Source organism: Kogia breviceps, chromosome 1 (assembly GCF_026419965.1).
Source record: "Kogia breviceps isolate mKogBre1 chromosome 1, mKogBre1 haplotype 1, whole genome shotgun sequence".
NCBI lineage: Eukaryota > Metazoa > Chordata > Mammalia > Artiodactyla > Physeteridae > Kogia > Kogia breviceps.
Window position 1 is genome coordinate 24,013,645 of NC_081310.1, and position 20,540 is coordinate 24,034,184.

The 20,540-nt window shown below is 35.6% G+C and overlaps 1 protein-coding gene across 7 annotated transcripts in view; it reads left to right on the forward strand.

Annotated features, from left to right (window-relative positions):
* The window catches only part of AHCTF1 (AT-hook containing transcription factor 1), an 85,600-nt gene that overhangs the window by 56,826 nt on the left and 8,234 nt on the right, over nt 1-20,540 (forward strand). For 5 of the 7 annotated variants that reach the window (XM_067028932.1, XM_067028950.1, XM_067028926.1 and 2 more), the window contains 12 exons: nt 982-1,126; nt 1,207-1,338; nt 2,028-2,178; nt 2,634-2,784; nt 3,107-3,214; nt 5,546-5,738; nt 7,329-7,532; nt 8,436-8,850; nt 10,664-10,787; nt 12,936-13,021; nt 15,099-15,307; nt 16,861-18,697. In XM_067028932.1, the coding sequence (XP_066885033.1) occupies nt 982-1,126; nt 1,207-1,338; nt 2,028-2,178; nt 2,634-2,784; nt 3,107-3,214; nt 5,546-5,738; nt 7,329-7,532; nt 8,436-8,850; nt 10,664-10,787; nt 12,936-13,021; nt 15,099-15,307; nt 16,861-18,697 (3,755 nt within the window). The remainder of the gene's footprint in view (nt 1-981; nt 1,127-1,206; nt 1,339-2,027; nt 2,179-2,633; nt 2,785-3,106; nt 3,215-5,545; nt 5,739-7,328; nt 7,533-8,435; nt 8,851-10,663; nt 10,788-12,935; nt 13,022-15,098; nt 15,308-16,860; nt 18,698-20,540) is intronic. The other 2 variants (XM_067028962.1, XM_067028956.1) reach the window with 1 other exon arrangement.

A 20,540-nucleotide genomic window follows, 5' to 3' on the forward strand; every position in this document is an offset into this window, starting at 1 on the left:
AGTTATCAGCCCTTCCAAAAATTCTACCTGTCAGATTAATCATTGTTAATCTTAGTGTATATTTTTCAAGATATTTTGTTGTCTAAATAAATACATAAACATTTATAGGCTTTGTTTATTGATTAATTTTTAGAAATTATAGTTATTCATGCTGTTTTAAGCTTATTTCTACTTAACAATATATCATGAGAAACACTGCTTCATTTAACACTTTATTGCCCACAGAAGGATGTTTCAGCAGCCCCAAATGGTATCTAAAACTGTCTAATTTGACCCAAGTTCTCCAGTCATATCTTGCTGTAGATCAGCCAAAATCATCTGTTACTAAGCTAAGTCCTTTATTTTCCCATAAATACAATATGCTGTTTCTGTCTGTAGGTCTTTGCTCATTTTCGTTTACACTCTTCTCATGCTGAGTGTCACCTCCTTAAGAACCTCACTTTAATCTTTCAGTACTGTGCAGACCACATTAGTTTTTTGTCTTCTTGAACTCTTGGGCATAGACAGTCCCTGACTTAAAATGGTTCAACTTGCAATTTTTCAACTTTAAAATGGTGCAAAGCAATATGCTTGTATGAAGTAGAAACGATTCTTGGAATTTTGAATCTTGATCTTTTCCTGAGCTAATGATATGCAGTGTGATTCTCTCTAATGATGCTGAGCAGCTACAGCGAGCTGCAGCTCCCAGTCAGCCACGTGATCATATGCTTAAAACCATTCCCTACCCATAGAACAATTCTGTTTTTAACTTTCAGTGCAGTATTCAATAAATTACATGAAATATTCAACATTTTATTATAATATAAAGTCTTTAGAGATGCCTTATCTTCTTGTTGACAACTTCATTATGCAGTGATTAGTATTCAATAAAATTTTAAAGTACTTTTAAATTGTATGTACAAAGTATCTTCGGGATTCTTCAGGTGGATTACTTGTTTTGAATAGCTTTTCTAAAACTAAACTGATAAATACTGATTTCAGGTGCATGGTTGAAGCCTGGAGTTTACTGCGACAGCATTCTAATAGGTTGGATATAGAGGAGTTGCTCAAGCACACATATGAAGTCTGTCAGGAAATGGGCTTAATGGAGGATTTATTGAAGCTGCCATTCACAGACACTGAACAGGTAATGACTTATCAGTATAAACTTATATCCAGAAACTCAGCATAAGTTAGTGGCTTACAAATCTGTTTTGTTCTTTCTAGGAGTGTTTGGTGAGATTTTTACAGTCCAGTGCCAGTGCTCAGAATCATGAATTCCTTTTAGTTCACCATTTGCAGCGTGCCAATTATATTCCTGCCTTGAAGCTGAACCAAACTCTGAAGATAAATCTTATGGTACAGTTAAACTTGTTTTATTATGGGAGACAAGAGAATAGGGAAAACAGGTGACTTTATTATATGAGAGCTTGTAGTTTGGTAGCCACTGAGCTTTGTGTAATCTTGAGTTTAGGAAATCCTCTTCTTGGCTTCTGTAGCAGAATTGAGGAAACAGGGTATTGTTACTTATCTAATTCTTTCATATATGCCATTTCTGTTTAGATATCTGCCCACAGTCTTGCAAGACTAACTACTTCACTCGGAAAACAAGAGGAATTGGTAGAGGATAGCAGTAGGAAATAAATAGTGCAACAAGTATGGACTGTAGGGGTTGGGCTAATTGTTCATTTGCTCTGTGTGAACAAATGAGCACACTCTGAACCTTGGTTTCCTCAATTGTAAAATGACAGTATCTCTTCGTGAGGATGCACAGAGGTGTGTGTGAACATGTTGCTTAGTAAATGATAACGATTGCTTTTATTGTGAATAATCAAGGCTGGGAAGGAGAGACTTGGAATTTAGTGATGGGTAAGGACTGATGAAGCAATTGGGTGTGTGTATGAGGTCCTTGGTTTGGAAGAATGGATATGTAGGAAGGAGGAAGATATTCTTGCGTATTCATAATTATATTTTAAATGGTAAATATATAAACATAGCACTAACATTTTTGAAGATTAAATTTTTACCAGTTATGATATGTTCAATAGAATGATCGTGATCCTCGTTTGCGAGAGAGATCAGTGGCTCGAAATTCTATATTAGACCAATATGGGAAAATTCTTCCGAGAGTCCAGCGAAAATTAGCCACTGAGCGAGCTAAGCCTTACCATCTGTCAGCATCATCAGTTTTTCGAGAAGGTAGGATATCATTGAAAAATGTCATAACGTATTGGGCTAGAAAAGATATTGAATGATTGATTATCTTCTGAAACCATTGTTATCTTCTATTTAGCTCAATTTTGCTTTGATTCATCACAGTGGTACTTTTTCTTTTTTTTTTTTTTACTGGCTACTCTTCCCCAAGAAGTCAAAAGCTTTCTTGGAACTTTTTACAGTTTATTTAATACAAAATGACAGAACTCTTTTTATTTCATTTGAAGACTCCTATCTAACTTCTAGAGAACATGTAGAATAATTATTTTACCATCTCCTAAAAGCCCAAATTGTTAAATTGCTGCATAGATGTTGCTAAACCAAATATAACTTTAACTGCTTTTATGTTGTGTTTTGTTTTTTCCACTCTTTCATATTAATCTACTATTAAAATTCTGGTGTTAGAGATGAAATTAAATCCTACCTTTTTCATTTTACAGTTTCTAGGCCAAAACCATTATCAGCAGTTCCAAAGCAAGCTGTAACAGGGACTGTGTTAACAAGATCTACTTTCATCAGTAATGTGTTATCTAAAATTGGAGAGGTCTGGGCAAGTAATGAACCTAAAAATAGCATCTCTGTCTACAATAGGTATGTTTTTCTTACACCTTTTATAGTCATGCTATTTGTTAATCTTTCCTGGATATCAGCTGCATTCATAAACAGTCCAGCCTTAGAGCTTATTAATGTATGTAAAACTCTTTTTTATGTTGTCTACTTTTCTAGAAGAATGTTCTTTGTCTTTAAATTTAAAACCAAATTATGTTCATCATTATTTGTAAATAAGCAGAAATGCACTAAGGAAAAAAATGAAAGCCCCCTTCTCCCATCCAATCTCACCTTCTTACAGCGTTTGTAATTTAATCCTCCTTGTGATACATAATCAAAAGTTAAATTTTTATTTTCTTTGTAGTCCTAAAATAGAGGAACCATCTCCTATAGTATATTCCCTCCCAGATCCAGAGCTGCCTGAGGCATTTGTTGGAACACCAATTTCAAACGCATCACAAAAAATTTCTAGGTAAGAATTTATTAAATCACTTTTAAAAGACAATGTTAGATAAGAATTACACTGTGATATAAAATTTGTCTTTATCTGACTTCACTTAGTGTCGTATTCTCTAGGTCCATCCATGTTGCTGCAAATGACATTTCATTCTTTTTTTTATGACTAATTCCATTATATATACCACATTTTCTTAGACCAGTTGTCTGTTGATTGGCACTTGGGTTGTTTCCATGTCTTGGCTATTGTAAATAGTGCTGCTATGAACATTGGGGTGCATGTATCTTTTTGAATTAGAATTTTCTTCATTTCTGGATATATGCCTAGGAATGGGATTGCTGGGTCATATGGTAACTCTATTTTTAGTTTTTTAAGGAACTTCCATACTGTTCTCCATAGTGGCTGCACCAATTTACATTCCCAGCAACAGTGTAGGAGGGTTCCTATTTCTCCACACCCTCTTCAGCATGTATTACTTGTAGTTTTTTGTTGTTTTTTTTTTTTAGCGGTACGCGGGCCTCTCACTGCTGTGGCCTCTCCCTCTGTGGAGCACAGGCTCCAGACGTGCAGGCTCAGGGGCCATGGCTCACGGGCCCAGCCGCTCCATGGCATGTGGGACCTTACCGGGCCGGGGCACGAACCCGTGTCCCCTGCATTGGCAGGCGGACTCTCAACCACTGTGCCACCAGGGAAGCCCTATTATTTGTAGACTTTCTGATGATAGCCATTCTGACCAGTGTGAAGTGATACACTAAATAATCACACTGTAATTTTAAAATTTTCTTTAAAATTTTTATAAATATTGTTTTAAATTCTTGAATGAGTTTTTAATGCTTGCTGTAAATAAATTATTTGGGCAGTATTATAGTAATTTTAAGAAATTTTGCATCAGCTGATTGCTTAGAATTTTTGCTTAATGATTTCAGACTGCCTAGAGAAAAGTAAACTTTGTTTTATTAAAATTATGAGCAAAATAAACTGTTAACTTGCTTTCTTTGATCTCATTGTTGATTGACCCATTTTATAAACCCCAACTAATCTTGGTTGGCTTCTTAAAGCTTGTTCCTTTGTAACAGAGCCTACTAAAATGTCTTAAGTGGCTTCAGATGCAATAATATGTTATTTCTTAACCTGTGGTATTAGAAAAGTAAATAGTTAAATTGAAATTTTGCATCCAACATGAAATTGTGATTTTGTTTATTTTATTTAAGAACATTGGAGAGTTGAGAAATGTTCATAATCGTCAATAGCAGAGAACAAACAAGTGTCTCAATGTAATGATTCTTTCTCTTTAATAATATGACCATAATTGTTGGAAATTTTTGATTGTTTACATTTTATCAGTGACAGAATAACAATTTTATGGGAATAAAGTTATCTGAATCTATGATACTAAGAATAAAGTACTCAGAATAAGTTAATAACTTAAAAGCAATTAGGGCCAAAGCTGTTTGTAGTGTACATAATGGATATATTTTCAAATCGTGAAAGGATTTACCCTTTCTTGGATTAGATTTTATTAGATTGAGGTTCTTTTCCTTTAATTACCTTCAGGAGATGGTAAGAAGATTGCTTCAAATGGATGTCATTATCACTGGCATTCTGTTTTCCTACCAGTAGTTTCGATATTTTTCCCACAAGTCACTTTTTCTCAGTTCCTTTGTATTTTAATAGATCTGGGGTTCAAGAAAGGAGTGATAATAAAAGTGTTAAGGCTCTCTCTCCTATCATTTGATATGATAAAAATGTCCAGGACACTATAGAAAGCCATTTAGTAGAATATCGGGATTCTCTTTTGCCACTAACGTCATTAATTTGAGAAAATTAACTTTGTTTTTGGTTGGTAAGTCTAGTCTTTATTGTGATCAGAACCATAAAGGTAAATAAACCAGTATTCATTATGTACCTCACATGTGCGTGAAAGGAATTATGTTGTGAAAATGAATTGTACCAAATGGATTGCTAGGGAAACATTGACTTGTCTTCTTGAGTATTTAAATTATTAGCAGTTCATCTTCATTTGAAAATAATGCCTAGGGGCTCAGTAAATATTGGTAAAAGGGAGGGAGGAGGGCTAGAACTCCTTTTCAGGGTTGTGGGGAGATGACCAAATTGTTATCTAGAATTCATAATTCTCTTTTTTGCTACTGAATTAATTTTGATTTCTGGAACTAAGGGTGCCATTACAGTAATATACTTGTCTGAATTTATATTTTCATATGGTTACATTTACCAGTGAATATAGAAGTCTGTGTAATTAAATGGGATACTAATTCTTTTGTTTCTTCAGTATAACTCAAGTATGTTACCAGGATTTTTCTATTTATATGTATGCTGTGATTACAGACTGCTGGATTTGGTTGTTCATCCTGTCCCCCAGCCTTCTCAGTGTTTGGGATTTATTCAGCAAAGCCCCACAAGATCTCCTTTGTCCCTGGCATCCACCTCATTGCCAGTAAATTCACAATCAAAAGGATCACGTCACAGTGCTTTCAGGGCTTCAGAATTACATTTACTTGAAACTCCTCTTATAGTTAAGGTAAGTATTAACATGTCTAGCATTCCTAGTGAAGCTAGGAAGTTCTTACTTTTCAAGTAGCAGAGAGAAATAAGCTGTTTATAATTGATATCTTTGGGTAATAAGGGGCTTTAAGCCATTATTTTCCTTTTTTCTTTTCTGTGGATACGTTTCCACAATGCTTACTGTATTTTTATATTTTCAGAAACAGACTATTAAATTTACCCTTTGTGGTTAACTGGCACTATGTTCAAGGTTAACAGTTATTGCTCTGAAAGTAATGCAAACCTCTGTGGTTATTATAAATATGCCTTTTTCCTTTGAAAAATGCTTTCATATTCTTGGGTTTGCTTTTTTTTTTTTTAATTCAGTTTCTGATAGCATTTTGCCATTGTTTCTTTCCTTTATCAAATGCTTTTTCATTCTTAATATTTTTAGAAAAAATTTATTTTAAAATTCTGCCTCCTTCAATAAGATTGTAAACTGTTACTCTTTCCTGCTATCAGTAGGGAATTGCTTTTTCCTTCACCCTCTCTGATAAATTATTAGCTGAGAAACCATAAAACTAAACTTGTGATGACGGGTAACAGTGGACTTTTACCCTCCCATTGTCAAAATGTTTTCACATATGTTATCCACAAGCTCATTGTCCAGTGTTCTGGATTCAGACCCAGAAGCTTTCTTTTTTTGTTGTTGTTTTTTCTTAATTGTTTCTGGATATCCAGCATGTAAAGTGAAGCCAGGGAATTCTTATTTTTCAGGTTGGATAAAAGATACTTTAATAAATGCTAGACCTAAAATAGTTATTAAAAGAAGTTGAAAAGAAGCTTGCTAAGATTATTAAGTTCCTGATGTTTAATATCCAGTATATCTAACTTTTTTTCTTCTATAGAAAAACATTCACATTTTATTCTCTAGGGCTAATAAGTTCAAATGAAATTAAATGAGGAATAATTTTGTACTTGGTACCAAAATGAATCTAGGAAAAAAATCAATATAATCTTGTAACAGATCTAATGGAATTTAATAATCTTATAGGATCCGATAATCTGTTTACTAGTCCTTTAGAGAGGTTAAGTGAAGGAATTGTCAATATTTCTCCTAACTAGTTCCTATGCTAATTATTTGTATTCATTGTAGTAAACTAGTCAGAATTCTTATAAGTAATTCAGTTACTATTGGAGTCGTATGATGGAATTATATTTTTTCTAAAACATTCTTAAAGTCAGTCTAACTTAGATTAGCTTGCTATAATTAAACTAGGTTCTGTTCATCACACACTATCATCTCTTTCACCTAACTAAAGTTTTCTAAGCAATAGTTAAATAATTTATCTTATCTCAGCACTTTATTAAGTTGAACTTAAACCTGGGAATAACCAAGGTCTTTAGAATGATTATGGATGCAGCTTTATGTTTTATTTTTATAGCCTTATATATAGAAAGCCGTGAGTAGAATTTTGTATTTCCAGTAATGTAACACAACTTTTTATTGATATTTTTATTGGAGACGAGAATATAGCCACCATTGTGACTCTCTTGGCCCTGTCTGTCCTTATGTAGGTGCCTTTTACAAACACTAATGGTGAATTCCATTTGCTCTTTGTCATAGAAAGCTAAGACTTTGGCTATGTCAGTTACTTGCCCTGGATTTGCCGAGTTCACTCCTCAGTCCATCCTAAGGTCTGGTCTTCGAACAACACCTTTAGCATCTCCCTCTTTGTCACCTGGAAGGTCTCTTACTCCTCCTTTACGACTTAAAGAAACTAGAATTTCATTCATGGAAGAAGACATAACCACAAAGTGGACTGCTGGAGTAAGTTTGATAATAGTTGGAACAAAAGGATTTAATAAGAATATATCAGGGGCTTCCCTGGTGGCACAGTGGTTGAGAGTCCGCCTGCCGATGCAGGGGACATGGGTTCGTGCCCTGGTCCAGGAAGGTCCCACATGCCGCGGAGCGGCTGGGCCCGTGAGCCATGGCCGCTGAGCCTGCGCGTCCAGAGCCCGTGCTCCACAACAGGAAAGGCCACAACAGTGAGAGGCCCGCGTACCGCAAAAACAAAACAAAACAAAAACAAAGAATATATTAACTCTTATAAGTAAAAAGTTAGATAAATTGATTTATGTAATATCACTATAGATTTTTATATACAATCTTGCAGGTAGTCATAAAATCAGAAGACGTTAGTTCAGAAGGCAACTTTAGGGCCTTGGCTAAACCAAACCCATCACTTACAGGTGAAGAAAATAGGGCTAGAAGCACCAAGTCAAATGATCTATAACCAAATAGCTATTTGGTGGTAGAAATGGGACTAGAATTGTTTTGTTTTGTTTTTTTAAATTTCTTTGTTTTTTAACCTGTATTGTACTGCTTCTCTTATTAAGTTCCTAGTTCATTGTCTATTTAGGGAGGGTATGTCTTCAGAGCTCCACTGTAGGTTAATAGGAACTCATTGGTGCTTATTGGGCATCTTGCCTATTCTGTGTTTTAGTCTTTTGGGAATAGTGATCTATTACCAGTTAGAGAACCATTAACAGTCATTAACTTTTAATCAGCAATCTGAAGAGAATGGATTTAGAATAAGTGAATTTTGATGGAGAAAAGAATTTGGAGAAAAACGGAACGTGGAAAGGGTGGGTATGATTGGGATGGATAGCTTAGATGTGACTGATTTTTACTAGTAAAATTATTTTTCTCCATACCTTTACTTAACAGGCTGCAGATGACAGCAAAACAAAAGCATTTATTACTGCACCTTTCCATAAATGTGCAGTTCCAGCAGAAACTGAATGGCTGAAGAATAAAGATAAGACAACATCTTTTCCCCTGAATAGCCCTGAAAAGGACCATCAAGAAATGAATGTGAGGTCACAGGATACAACTTCACAAAGTTTGGAGAAACTGGATGTGAGAATAGAAAATAGCAATACTTCAACCAGATCAGACCAGACTACCTTAGAGTATCAGGATGCTCCATCACCAGAAGACTTTGAAGGTATTTTCATGGCCTCTAAGCCAGTGACACGCTCTTCCACTGAACAAATTACTAATTTAACTGAACAGACTGAGAACAGTGATAAAGATACATTTGAATCGGAAGTAACTCCTCCAGAGCTGGAGAAACAAATGGGTAAGAACTCATCCCAAATATTCAAAATGGCCATTGATACTCTTCAGTAAAATTTGTAATCGAGGTTTTTCTGTTATAAGAAAAGCATCGGGGTTAAATAATTATATGATCACAGAACAGTAGGTTCTAGATATAATGTACATATCTTAATTCTTTCCACTTAACAAATATGGCTTATTTATATTGTTACATTCATTATAAGTAGGTATGAGATTTGAAGAGAGGAGAACTTAATGTGTGTTCTTTTTTCATTTGGAAATGAAATTTGGAAAAGAACAATAATGGTTAAGGAAGAAATGTCAGGTATCAGTGTGACTTAAGGTTTTCCTATAGCTATGAGAAATAATAATACTACCTTTACAGACTAGATTAACTTATCCATACAGCAGCCTCAACTTTCTAGAAAGCTGCTCAGAAAACAGGAAGTTCATTCTACTCTCCATCCCTACCTCCAAAATAATCATTGGAAACTGAAAAGTAATGTCCAAAGACCCATGAATTTATTGTCTTTATATTCATTTGTCAAAAAAATTTTGAGCCCTTAATTTATGTGCAACAGGTGGGCTCCGGCTTTGTGTGTGCTAGGTGTTAAGTGATAAAGTAATAAGTAGACATAGCACCTGCCCACAGTAATTTTGCACCTAGTGGATTATATATATCAAACAAGCACGTACTATGCAGTTTAATAAATGCTACATGGGGAACATAGAAGGGACCAGTAGAACACCAGGAAGGGGAGAGATTTGGCTTAGAATTGGTGGATCAGAAGAGTTATTCTATTTTTATGTTTCTTACCCCTGCATAGATTTAAAGGTAATTCTTAATTTTAAATATGTAAAACCCAATACTTATATAAAAATCTGTGTTATAGTGGTTTCTTTGGGAAAATACGTTCTGCCTAAGCTGAACTAAGGTTTCTTAAAATGTGAATGCAGTGAAGTTTGGGCTATGAGGTCTTTTTTTTTGGTGGTACGCGGGCCTCTCACTGTTGTGGCCTCTCCCGTTGCGGAGCACAGGCTCCGGACGCGCAGGCTCAGCGGCCATGGCTCACGGGCCCAGCCGCTCTGCGGCATGTGGGATCTTCCCGGACCGGGGCACGAACCCGCGTCCCCTGCATCGGCAGGCGGATTCCCAACCACTGCGCCACCAGGGAAGCCCTGAGGTCTTTATTTAATAAACATACACATTATTAATTGCTCTAAGAATTTAGGACGCTCTTTATAAATAGCATATGTTTAGAAGTTTACATTACTCTTTTGATGTGCTGTGTTCCACTAAAATATTTGAATGGTAAATGTTTGACAAGGATGTTCATGGCAGTGTCTTCATTGATTAGTCCTAAAATGATTAGACAGTCTCAAATAGAAATTTTTATTGTTTTTGTGGGGGATTATATAGCACAAACTTTAGAGTGAAATAGGCTAGATTTGAATCTTACTAGCTCAGCAGTTACTAGGTTTGTGATCTGGGATAAGCAGTGTAACCGTATGCTTCTGTTTTCTCATCTGTAAAATGGGAGTAATAGTACTACCTCTTGTTGAGGATTAAGAGAGTTGTTAAATGTAAAACACTTGTAACAGTGCCTGTTAAGCCAAAAGTGTGAGTGGTAGATGAAAGAGAGGGGGTTGGGAGGGGGTCTCTTGGCCTAGGCTCAGAGAATTAGAAGGAACTTGCAGTCTGATGCCAGTGGAGTAAATCTAAAAGTGCAAAAAGCAGACCCAACAACTTATTAAAAAGTAATAGGCCAAGACCATGAGTAATCGCTAAACATTTAGCATAAATAATTATGAATGTTCTTAACTGTGATTTATAGGCACTTTAGAAGATGCAGAAACAAAGGATCTCTTAGTTGCAGAGGGAGCACTTTCAGAATTAAATACCTTAAGCCCCATTCAAGGAGCTGAAGCTTCTCTTTGTGTACCATCAGTCTGTGAAGGGTAAGTTTATAGAGAAAATTTCAAATATTAGTAAAGTTTAATGAAACTGTGAAGCAGTAGTAAATATTGATATTTGTTCTATGCATAGATTAGCTCTTATTTTGATCTTTGGCATTTCCATTTTGGTAATGTTTTCTGTTATGAAAGAAGTTCATTTGTACAACTGTGTGTTATTTCGTAGTTATTATGAAATCTGAGAATGATACCAGATGTTTCCTAAATATATAGAGACATGATAAATTGAGGCCGAACTCTTTAATATTCTTTGGTGATTCTATTTTTGTTGAAAACCAAAAGTGTCACTCACAGCCACGCATCCCTCCATGCTCTCCCATTTTCAGTGGTTTCAGAATGATCAGGTATGTATCCTATAGCACCAAGGCAGAGCATAAGGGAGATGGTTCAGAGGCAGTAGTGTTCCCTGCCATTTGATTGATACAAGACTCTAGCAGTTTTTGTTTTTCAGTGACTGCTTGAACTGTTATACTCCCAATTATTCCGTCTCATTTAGCACTTAACACAATTAGGCAGTGTACTAGATGATGTATGTCAGTGCTACTTAAAGTGCGGTCTAATAAGATTGATGCCAGTTCCCAGTTTATGGTCTACAACAAGATAGCAGCTAGAATATATAGCAGTAGCCTTTTTTGAAAGTCAGCTGAGCTAATCAGTGAAGTAATTGATTGATTGACCTTCTGGCATAAACTCCTTCCGTCATTGCAAGACTGGACACATTGTATATCAGCACTTTGAGTAACACTGTTGCAGAGCAGGGGTCTCCCGCCCCGGGGCTGCAGACCGGCTGTGGACCGGTACCAGTTAGGAACGGGGCTGCACAGCAGGAGGTGAGTGGCGGGCAAGCAAGTGAAGCTTCATCGTCACTCCCCATCGCTCGCCTGAACCATACCCCCTCATCCATGGAAGAATTGTCTTCCACGAAACTGGTCCCTGGTGCCAAAAAGGTTGACCACTGTTGTAGAGAATACCAAAAAAGTTGCAGCTTCAGTTATCAAGCAGTAGTAAGGGTAATTTACTAAGATTAGCCCACATAAAATGTGATAATTTAAGGTGTTGTAAATGGTTCATTACTTTATAAGTTTTGAGAGTGACTTCACAAACCACCCACAAAAATCAATATCATAATAGTCACCTCTCATATTGAACTCAATCAGGTGCTTCACTTCTGAGAAGAGAAATCCTGATTAACTGTGATCTTTGCCAGGCCTTCATGGAAAAAGAGGGAGAAACAGTACAAAAGGATTATCAAGATTGTTTTGTTGTTTAATTCTAAGGTTTTTAAAATTTTAATGAAAACTAATATTTATTGTAATGGGTTTGATGGATAATTACAACAATGGCAAATCAAAAGAACATTCACTTGACCAGAAACTTTGTGGTCATCAGTAACAATCTAGGTGAATATTCACCATCCTTGGCAAGCTAGTTCCTTTTTAAATGTAAACTTATTCGGTTATGGCTTCTTAGTTATCCTTACTATAAATATTGTGATTGAGGTAAGTCTTACAAATATACCTACAAATAAATGTGTATATATTCCAAATACGTACTTTCTCTTGAATTTACTTTACAGTTTGTCCAGTTTAAAAAATCAGCATGCTTTAGTTGGCTTTAGGGAAAGGCCAGCTCAGAATAGAAAGGGACCACTGTCAACATCTTTCCAGAACACTTACCAAGTGGATTAATGCAGGTCACACTGGTCTCCGATTTTGAGTCATTTATCATGTGCTTTCCAGTTAGCATTAAAATATTGAATCTGATTCTACTGAGTATATGGGGGAAATGTCCCTAATATTTGATAGATTTATTTGAAGAATGTGGCCACAGATAATTAAAATTTATCCTAAGTGTAATTTATACTGAGCAGCATTTTAAAATCATTTTATTTGTAGTTTAAGCTCATGCCATTGTATTCAACAAAAAAAAATTAGAAAATAGGAAAAACAAATACAGCATTACTTGTTTCTAAATTCACTTGTAAATTGTTTAGTATTATTCTGGATGAAATTGCATGGTATTTTCTCTGAACCTCAGTTTTCATGAACAAAATGAAAAGTAAGAATTGGGTAAAGCAGGTTAGAGCAGATGGAATCTTCTTACACACTAAAGTATATGTTTCTATTTCTAAAGGAAAATCCTCACCCCTAAGTCCAAGGTACCTGTTTTAGACGAAGGACTAGTATCTGTTGAAAGCTGTACCTCTGCATTTAGAGCAGGTAACAATAAATGTTATGTATTATTTTGACTTTAGAATTATTTCATTTTAGTGTTGTGTCTAAAGTGTTCTATTCTTAGGACAAAAGAATCTGGATAATAATCCAGACTTTGTTATCTCAGTTATTCTCCAGTTGTTTCCCCAGCTAAAAATAGAATTCTAAGGAGGTGTGTCAGCTACCAAACAGTGGGTTGCTTATAAAACATTCTATGGTTCTCATAGTGGAAGTTTTAGAATGCTTTTTGTGGACATATTTAAAGAAGAGCAAAGTAAATTACCAGTCCCCAGCCAGACTGCACACCTGCTTTTTGATCTTCTGAGGTTCAGTTATATATACAGGGAAACTTCCATATTTATTCTGTGTTTGTGGTAACATATAGCCAAGATTGGCTTATTATTATTAGAAAATAATCTCAAATGACTGAATTTGCTCCAGGGAAAATGAACAGATACATGGAATTTGTTTTGTTTTGTTTTGTTTTGTTTTGTTTTGAGTGCCTCCTCTCAGTTAGACCCGGACTATACAGAGATGAGGAAGATATATTTTCCTCATTGAACTCACAGTTGGCTTTAGGGAGAGCAGACACCTTGAATGCCTGTGCCTAGAACTTGTCTAAGCCTTTCACATATGGTGTTGACACTGTCTGACTCTAGAGCTCATGCTCTTAATCATTGTATCCTTCTGCCTGTCACATTATGAATAGGGCTTAGGACAAGCTTGAGCAGACCTGTTCTCCCCCCTTCCCAGCCCATTAAGAATGTAATATATATTTACTGTAAAATAATCAGGAAATCATAGTCTCACATATAAAGTAAAACTCCCCATAACCCGGTTACCCAGTTTAAGAATCTATTAAGAAAGTGACTTTTCCCTGAGTTTTTTTCCTGTGCATTTTTTCCCAGTATGTTGAAAGAGGAGGTAAGTGCAGTGGATAGAGAATACCAAGGATTTAAACAGACTGCTTGGGTTCATAACGCTGTTCTGCACTTACTATGTGTAAGACTATGAGCTATACCTCTGTTTCTTTGTCTATAAAATTTAATAGCTTTCACTGTTAATAAAAGCTCAGTAAATGTTAGCTATTATAAATTATTAACAATTAAATTTATTATAATCAAAAACAACTTTCTTTTTCACTTAACAGTATATTTAAGATATTTTCCCATGTCATTAATACAGATTAATTCTGTTCTTTTTATTGGCTATAATAGTATTTCATAGTATGGATGTTCTGTGGTATGCTTAACTAATTGCTGATTGGTGAACAGTTTGAGCTGATGACCATTTTTGTTTGTTTTGCTATCTCATTTCTGCAGTGAATATTATTGTGTATGCATCTTTGCAAGTCTGTGTCAGTGTTTCTTTTGAGCAGACTCCTAAACATGGCCTTGCTGGGTCAAGGAGTGTGCACAGATTTTTAATATTTTATTGTTTTCGTCAATAAAGGTTGTTTAAAGAGGAAGGTGAAAGATAAGGAGAAATTTTTCTTTATGATTCCCCCCCCCACCCAGTTTATTTAAGTGATAGAATATGTGGCCATTTGGATGCTTTCTGCCAAAAGGGAAATATCTAGTCCTTTTCACAGCCAGATCAAAGCCCAGATTGCATGTCCCTCATGTAATTCTATAATGGCTCAACAAGGATAGCTGGTTGTCTAGTAGTCACCTGGTGAACATAATTTTCAGATTAATAAGGAAGAAGCACATCTGAGCTCCTCAGAGCAGTTTATCATCATATTGAAGTTTCACAGTAAGGGCAAGAATTATATTCTAGTTGAGAAAAACCAAAGTTGTCATTTTTAAATGTAAAATTAATGTTCTGTGTTTTATTTTTGTGGAAAGCAAATATGTATTGTTTAAACTGAGTGATTGGATACTGATGAAACAGGAGTGATGTAAATCCTCATAGGCTTTTCCTCTTTTAAGATGTTAGAAATTTTTTGGCACTATGACAGTTTTTCAAGGAAACATTAAGTGCAATGCAGCCTTTTCCCTTCTGTTTGCTTCCCCAGTTGTGTATATATCTTTTTTTGTTTTTAGCTTAAAACATGGAAGATTAACTCTCATTTTTCTTTCAGCTGTGGCTGATGTTCTTGGTGATAGTGGAAGCTCTGGGCTTGTTATCTCTGAAGGCCCTATTATCTCTGAGCATAGGCTTGACCAGGAAACAGCACTGAACTTAAAAGAAGATCATGAAATAGAAGTTGATGTACTAAAAGCAAGTGTTGACTTACCAGAAGAAAAGCCTCCAATTTCTGATGATTCTCCTGATACTCAAGAAATTCATGTAAAAAAAATAATTTTTTATTTCTTTGTCAGTCTTTCAGTTTTGGTTTAGTTAGATTTCAAACCATAGTTCAAATCTAATGTATTCATTTATTTGACTGCTATATGAAAACCTCTTTATAAAACTGTGTTGAAAAAAGTATATATTGTGGAATTACAGAGCACATTCTTTAAGTAAGAAATTGTTTTTCATGAAAACCAAAAGGCTGTGTTAAAGAAGTCACAATTTTAATTAATTTTTGCTCAGTATCCGGTTCAAATGAAAGCTCTTTTAGCCATAAGAAAACAGATATTGGTTACCCTAGAGACATGTATGACATCGAAAGTATCCACAGCATATATTTGAGAATAATTGAGTACAGATAAATAGGATTCTTTCCCACCCCCACCCCCCCACCCTCTCATTCATACTTGTGGGAAAATGGTGTTCTGCTGGCTGGGGTTTAAGTTCTTAGACGCTCCAGAAAGGTGGGAGCTTTTTTGTGTGTGGGGGTTTTTTTTTTGGTATTTAATATGACTTACATTTCCTAAAATTCCACCAAATCTCTTTTATTATCAACAGGCAACTTTTATATGATACATGAATTTAAGATGAAGAAAAATCACCTCTTCTAATTATTTATAGAGATGTGATTGTATAATATTTGGGAGGTTTAACTCATAGAAATGTCATGGTTATCCATATTCAGTTTCATGAGTATTCTCACTGTGAGTTAGATGGATAAAGTCCCTGTTCCTTCAGCTGGGAAGCTAACACAATTTGTGGGCATGGTGTAAATGGGAATCCTCATTTCTGGGTATTTCCAGTCTTTCATTTCACTGAATGTTTGGGGAGTGGGAAAATGTCATTGTTTAGGTGGGTGGTAATGTTCTACCTTCTTGGTCAGGAGATCTCTCTGTTACTTTCTGCCTCCTCCTTTTTCTCCCCTTCCCTTACCAAAAGGTAAATGCAAGGAGCATTCCTTCTTCCACCAAACCCTTGCAAGAGAGGTACTGAACTTGAAAGCCTTAGGAATTTCATGGTTTATGCAGCCCCAGCAAAGGGAAGAGGATTGAGTCTAGCCCAAGGGAGCTTATGTAGGTGAATTCTTCTTCAACCTTATGGGGATCATGCTGTTTAGAAAAAGTGTGGTTAGTTAGGTAATTTGGGGATTATCATTAAAACACAGTTTGGGGGTTGTTTCTTTTTCTCCAGTTAATTTTTCTTTCCTTGGGTGAGAATAGAATAAGTCCTTAATTATCACAACTGTTAGCATCATAATAATTTTTAAGGTTTTGTTGAGACTGTCTTTTTTAGCCAGAGAAATGTAGAATTCTACTTTTAATTCCATTCAGAATCTCAATATTTTTCTATCTAGTTATTTTGACTGAGTGAGAAAGTCTGATTGCTTAAATGGATATTTTATAAAGTAAACCCATAAGTATATGCCATATCAAATGTAGTTTATGTTTAACAATTCATACACCAAGGGAGAGGTGGTCATGAAAAAAAATTATGCTTTAGGTTAAAATAAATGTATACATTAACAGTCTCTTATCTTTAATTCATTTTAGGTAATTGAACATGAAAAGCTTGAAGTTCAAGATTCAGGACAAGAGGCTAGGAATCTTTCATTTAGTGAGTTGTATCCCTCAGGAACTCTTAAGCTTCGGTACAATTTTGATACCATTGAGCAACAGTTTTGTGACTTACCTGATAACAAAGACTCTGCTGAGTGTGACATTGCTGAAGTAGATGGGGAACTTTTTGTGCCACAGAGCAACTTTACCTTGATTTTGGAAGGTGAAGAAGGAGAAGTAGAGACAGGTGATTCTGCAGCATCTAATGTGCTAGCTAACGCAGCTAATTCAGCCACTGAGGAAAAACATGTATACAGTGGGGAAAATGATAATCACGGACATGTTGCAAATTTGCCATCTGGCATAACTAGTGATCAAGAGTCCCAAAGGGTAGAGACATTACCATATGTGCCTGAACCAATTAAAGTAGCAATCGCAGAAAATTTATTAGATGTAATTAAAGACACAAGAAGTAAAGAAATTACTTCAGATACGATGGAACAGTCCATTCAAGAAAACATACCTTTAATAAGCCAAAAGGTAATGTGTTCCACCAAGTTAGCCAAATCTACATTTAAGACTATTCAGGAAACAAGTACGGTGACTATAAATGTCAGCGAGGTTAATGACATGATTTCCTCCAGAACTCGCAACAGAGGACGTGTCCAAAACCTGAATGTCAAATCGGCACAGCAGGAAGAGTCAGCAGATGTTGCTACTCCTAAGATGCTGGGACTTTGCATTACAAAGAAAACTAGGAAAACAAAAGTAATTTCGGGGGCTTTTGAAAGTGCCTGTTCTGATGATAAAGGAATATCTCATAACCAGCAAATACCTCAAAATTCTATTACTCCTAGGAGAGGAAGGAGAAAAAAAGAAACTGATCAAGACACTTTAGAAAATATTAATTCTGTGGAACCAGAATTACAGGTTACTCCAGGTAGGGAATTAAGAAGGTTAAAATCATCTCAGCTGTTGGAACCAGCAACTGAAGAAACTTCTTTTAGAAAAGAAGTTAAGCTTTCATCTGTTACAAAAAGGACTCCTAAACGAATTAAAAAATCTGTCGAAAATCAGGAAAGTGTTGAAGTTATAAATGATCTGAAAGTCAGTAAAGTAGCAAGTCCTAGCAGAAGTACCAGGAAATTGAGAAGTGCTAATTTGGAAACTTCTAAAAATACAGGATATAAACAAGATGGGGAGTCCATTGAAGAGCAGCTGGCTATTCAACATAGTAAAAGGGTTAAAAAGAAGGAAGTTAGTGCATCAGATGTAATAGAAGATTCCAAACTTGGTTCATCCCAGTTGACTCTTCAAGCAGAATTTGATACTCCTGCTACACCTAGGAAACGTGGTAGACCAAGAAAAATTAATCCCTCTGAAGATGTAGAATCTAAGGCTGTTAAGGAAGAAAGAAGTCACAAGAAGAGAGAAGGTCTCAGCATCCAAAGGAGATCTACAAGAAACACCCCAGCTAAAAGTGAAAATACTGATGTTGGAAAACCAGCTTTAGAAAAATCTGTTTTAGTGCCAAATGAGGAACTTGTTACAGCGATGAGCTCTAAGAAGAAGCTTACAAAAAGGACTGAAAACCAAAGCCAAAAACGTTTATTACGCTCAATATCAGAAAAATGCACAGATGAAGAAATGACAGACAAAGAACCAAATGACCAAGAAGAAAAATTGCTTGCCACAGTTGCTTTGACTAAATCTTCCTGTAGCACAAGGACTAGATCTAGCAAGGCCATCTTGTTGCCGGACCTTTCTGAACCAAAAAATGAGTCTTTTTTATTTTCTCCTCCTGTGTCAAAGGTTCCAAGGAAAGAGAAAGGTACTTTTATTTCTTTTCAAAGCATAATTTTCATCTCATTCCAAGTCTTCAGTTTAAAAAAAATTCTGTTGGTTGGGAAACATGATTAGATTTTGTGTTAAGGCACTAATGGATTATTTCTTCTAAAAATGATTTGTAGTTACAGGGAATTCCTCCCCCTTCAAAAAACAAAAAAACATTTTTGATCTTTTGATAGTAAAATTTAAATATTTTATATTTTAAAGTTTATTTTTAGATTCAAGAATTTCTGTTTCACCATGACTTTTTAAATCCTATAATTCACTTGACATAGGTTTAATTTTTTAGAATAGTATTATTTCTCTTCATTCTCCCCTTACATCATGTGACTTAATTTTGGTTTCTCCCCAGATAGAACCATCATTTTTGTCTCATATCCCAGGTGATGTCCACAACTTCAAATTGTTTTGAAGGGAAACAGCAGTAGAATTCTATTGATTACAGTACAGAAATTATTTAAATCCATATTCCCTATTGTCTATGAACTGGCAAGGCTACATGCCCAACCTCCCTCACTGACAATAAATGAGCTAATGATTGTACTGTTTGGTTGGTATAGTTCATACCGTCTCAACAGGAGTGATGTCTCTCCCAAAAGGGTGAAAATATCTTACTCTTTTTTTATGTATAAAGCAGAGATATACATGAAGTACATAAACAGATATACAGTATTGTCTGTGCTATTAAGATTTCTTGTGGGGGGGGAATTCAGTGAGGGAGACAGTTAAGGAAAAAGGTCTAAAAAGGTGCTGATAAAGATTAGGGACTTGTAAGTAAAGTAGGTGTCTTTGTTGTTCTACTAAACTTTTTTAAACTGTTGTGTGCATTTTTAAATGCATTAGTGAACATCCTATATAGTTGCTTCCCAACTTGGGGAAGGCCAAGAGAAAGATAAGTTATTTAAAAATCTGCAAACTGGGGCTTCCCTGGTGGCGCAGTGGTTGAGAGTCCGCCTGCCAATGCAGGGGACATGGGTTCGTGCCCCAGTCTGGGAAGATCCCACATGCCGCGGAGCGGCTGGGCCCGTGAGCCATGGCCACTGAGCCTGCGCGTCCGGAGCCTGTGCTCCGCAACGGTAGAGGCCACAACAGTAAGAGGCCTGCGTACCGCTAAAAAAAAAAAAATCTGCAAACTGAAATTTTCTGTCTTCAACATTCATTGTGTAAAAACCTCTTTAAGTATATTCATGAAGTCCAGTTGTTATATTTACATAGCACAAGCCCAGGAAAGGGCCCTTTGCCATAGAACTGATCATTTGACCAAAAAATGATCTGTAGTTATAGGAGATTTTGGTAGTACTGTGTAATCCAGTTTCTTCATGCTGTTGGGAAAGTGTGGTTATGCTTATACTTGGCATGGAGGAAAATGAAATGACCAAATGTGTGAGATTTTAGCTGACTTTACTAAGCTGCTATTTTAGATAAAAGTTAAAATGAAAAAGAACAGTGAGTGGTAGAAGAATGTCATTAACAAATCTTTTATACTTTTCTAATGACTTTTAGAGTATAGTAAATGTAAAATTTGGGGGTTGTTTTGGTAGAGCGTAGCCAGACATCTCAATAATTCTGATATTTGTTATCTTTACATAGTCGTCATCTGTATACATGTTAACTATAACTTTTTTCTGTAATAAAAATAATATATGCCTGCCACAGAAAATTAGAAATTAAAAATATTTAATCTAGTCAACTAGAGAACCAGTAACCACTGTTCACATTTTCTTGTATATCCTTCTCGTTGAATATATAGTTTGTTTTTTATAAAACCCAACAAACTGCGGTATGTGTATAGATATATATACTGCTCCCCCCACTTCCTACTTACT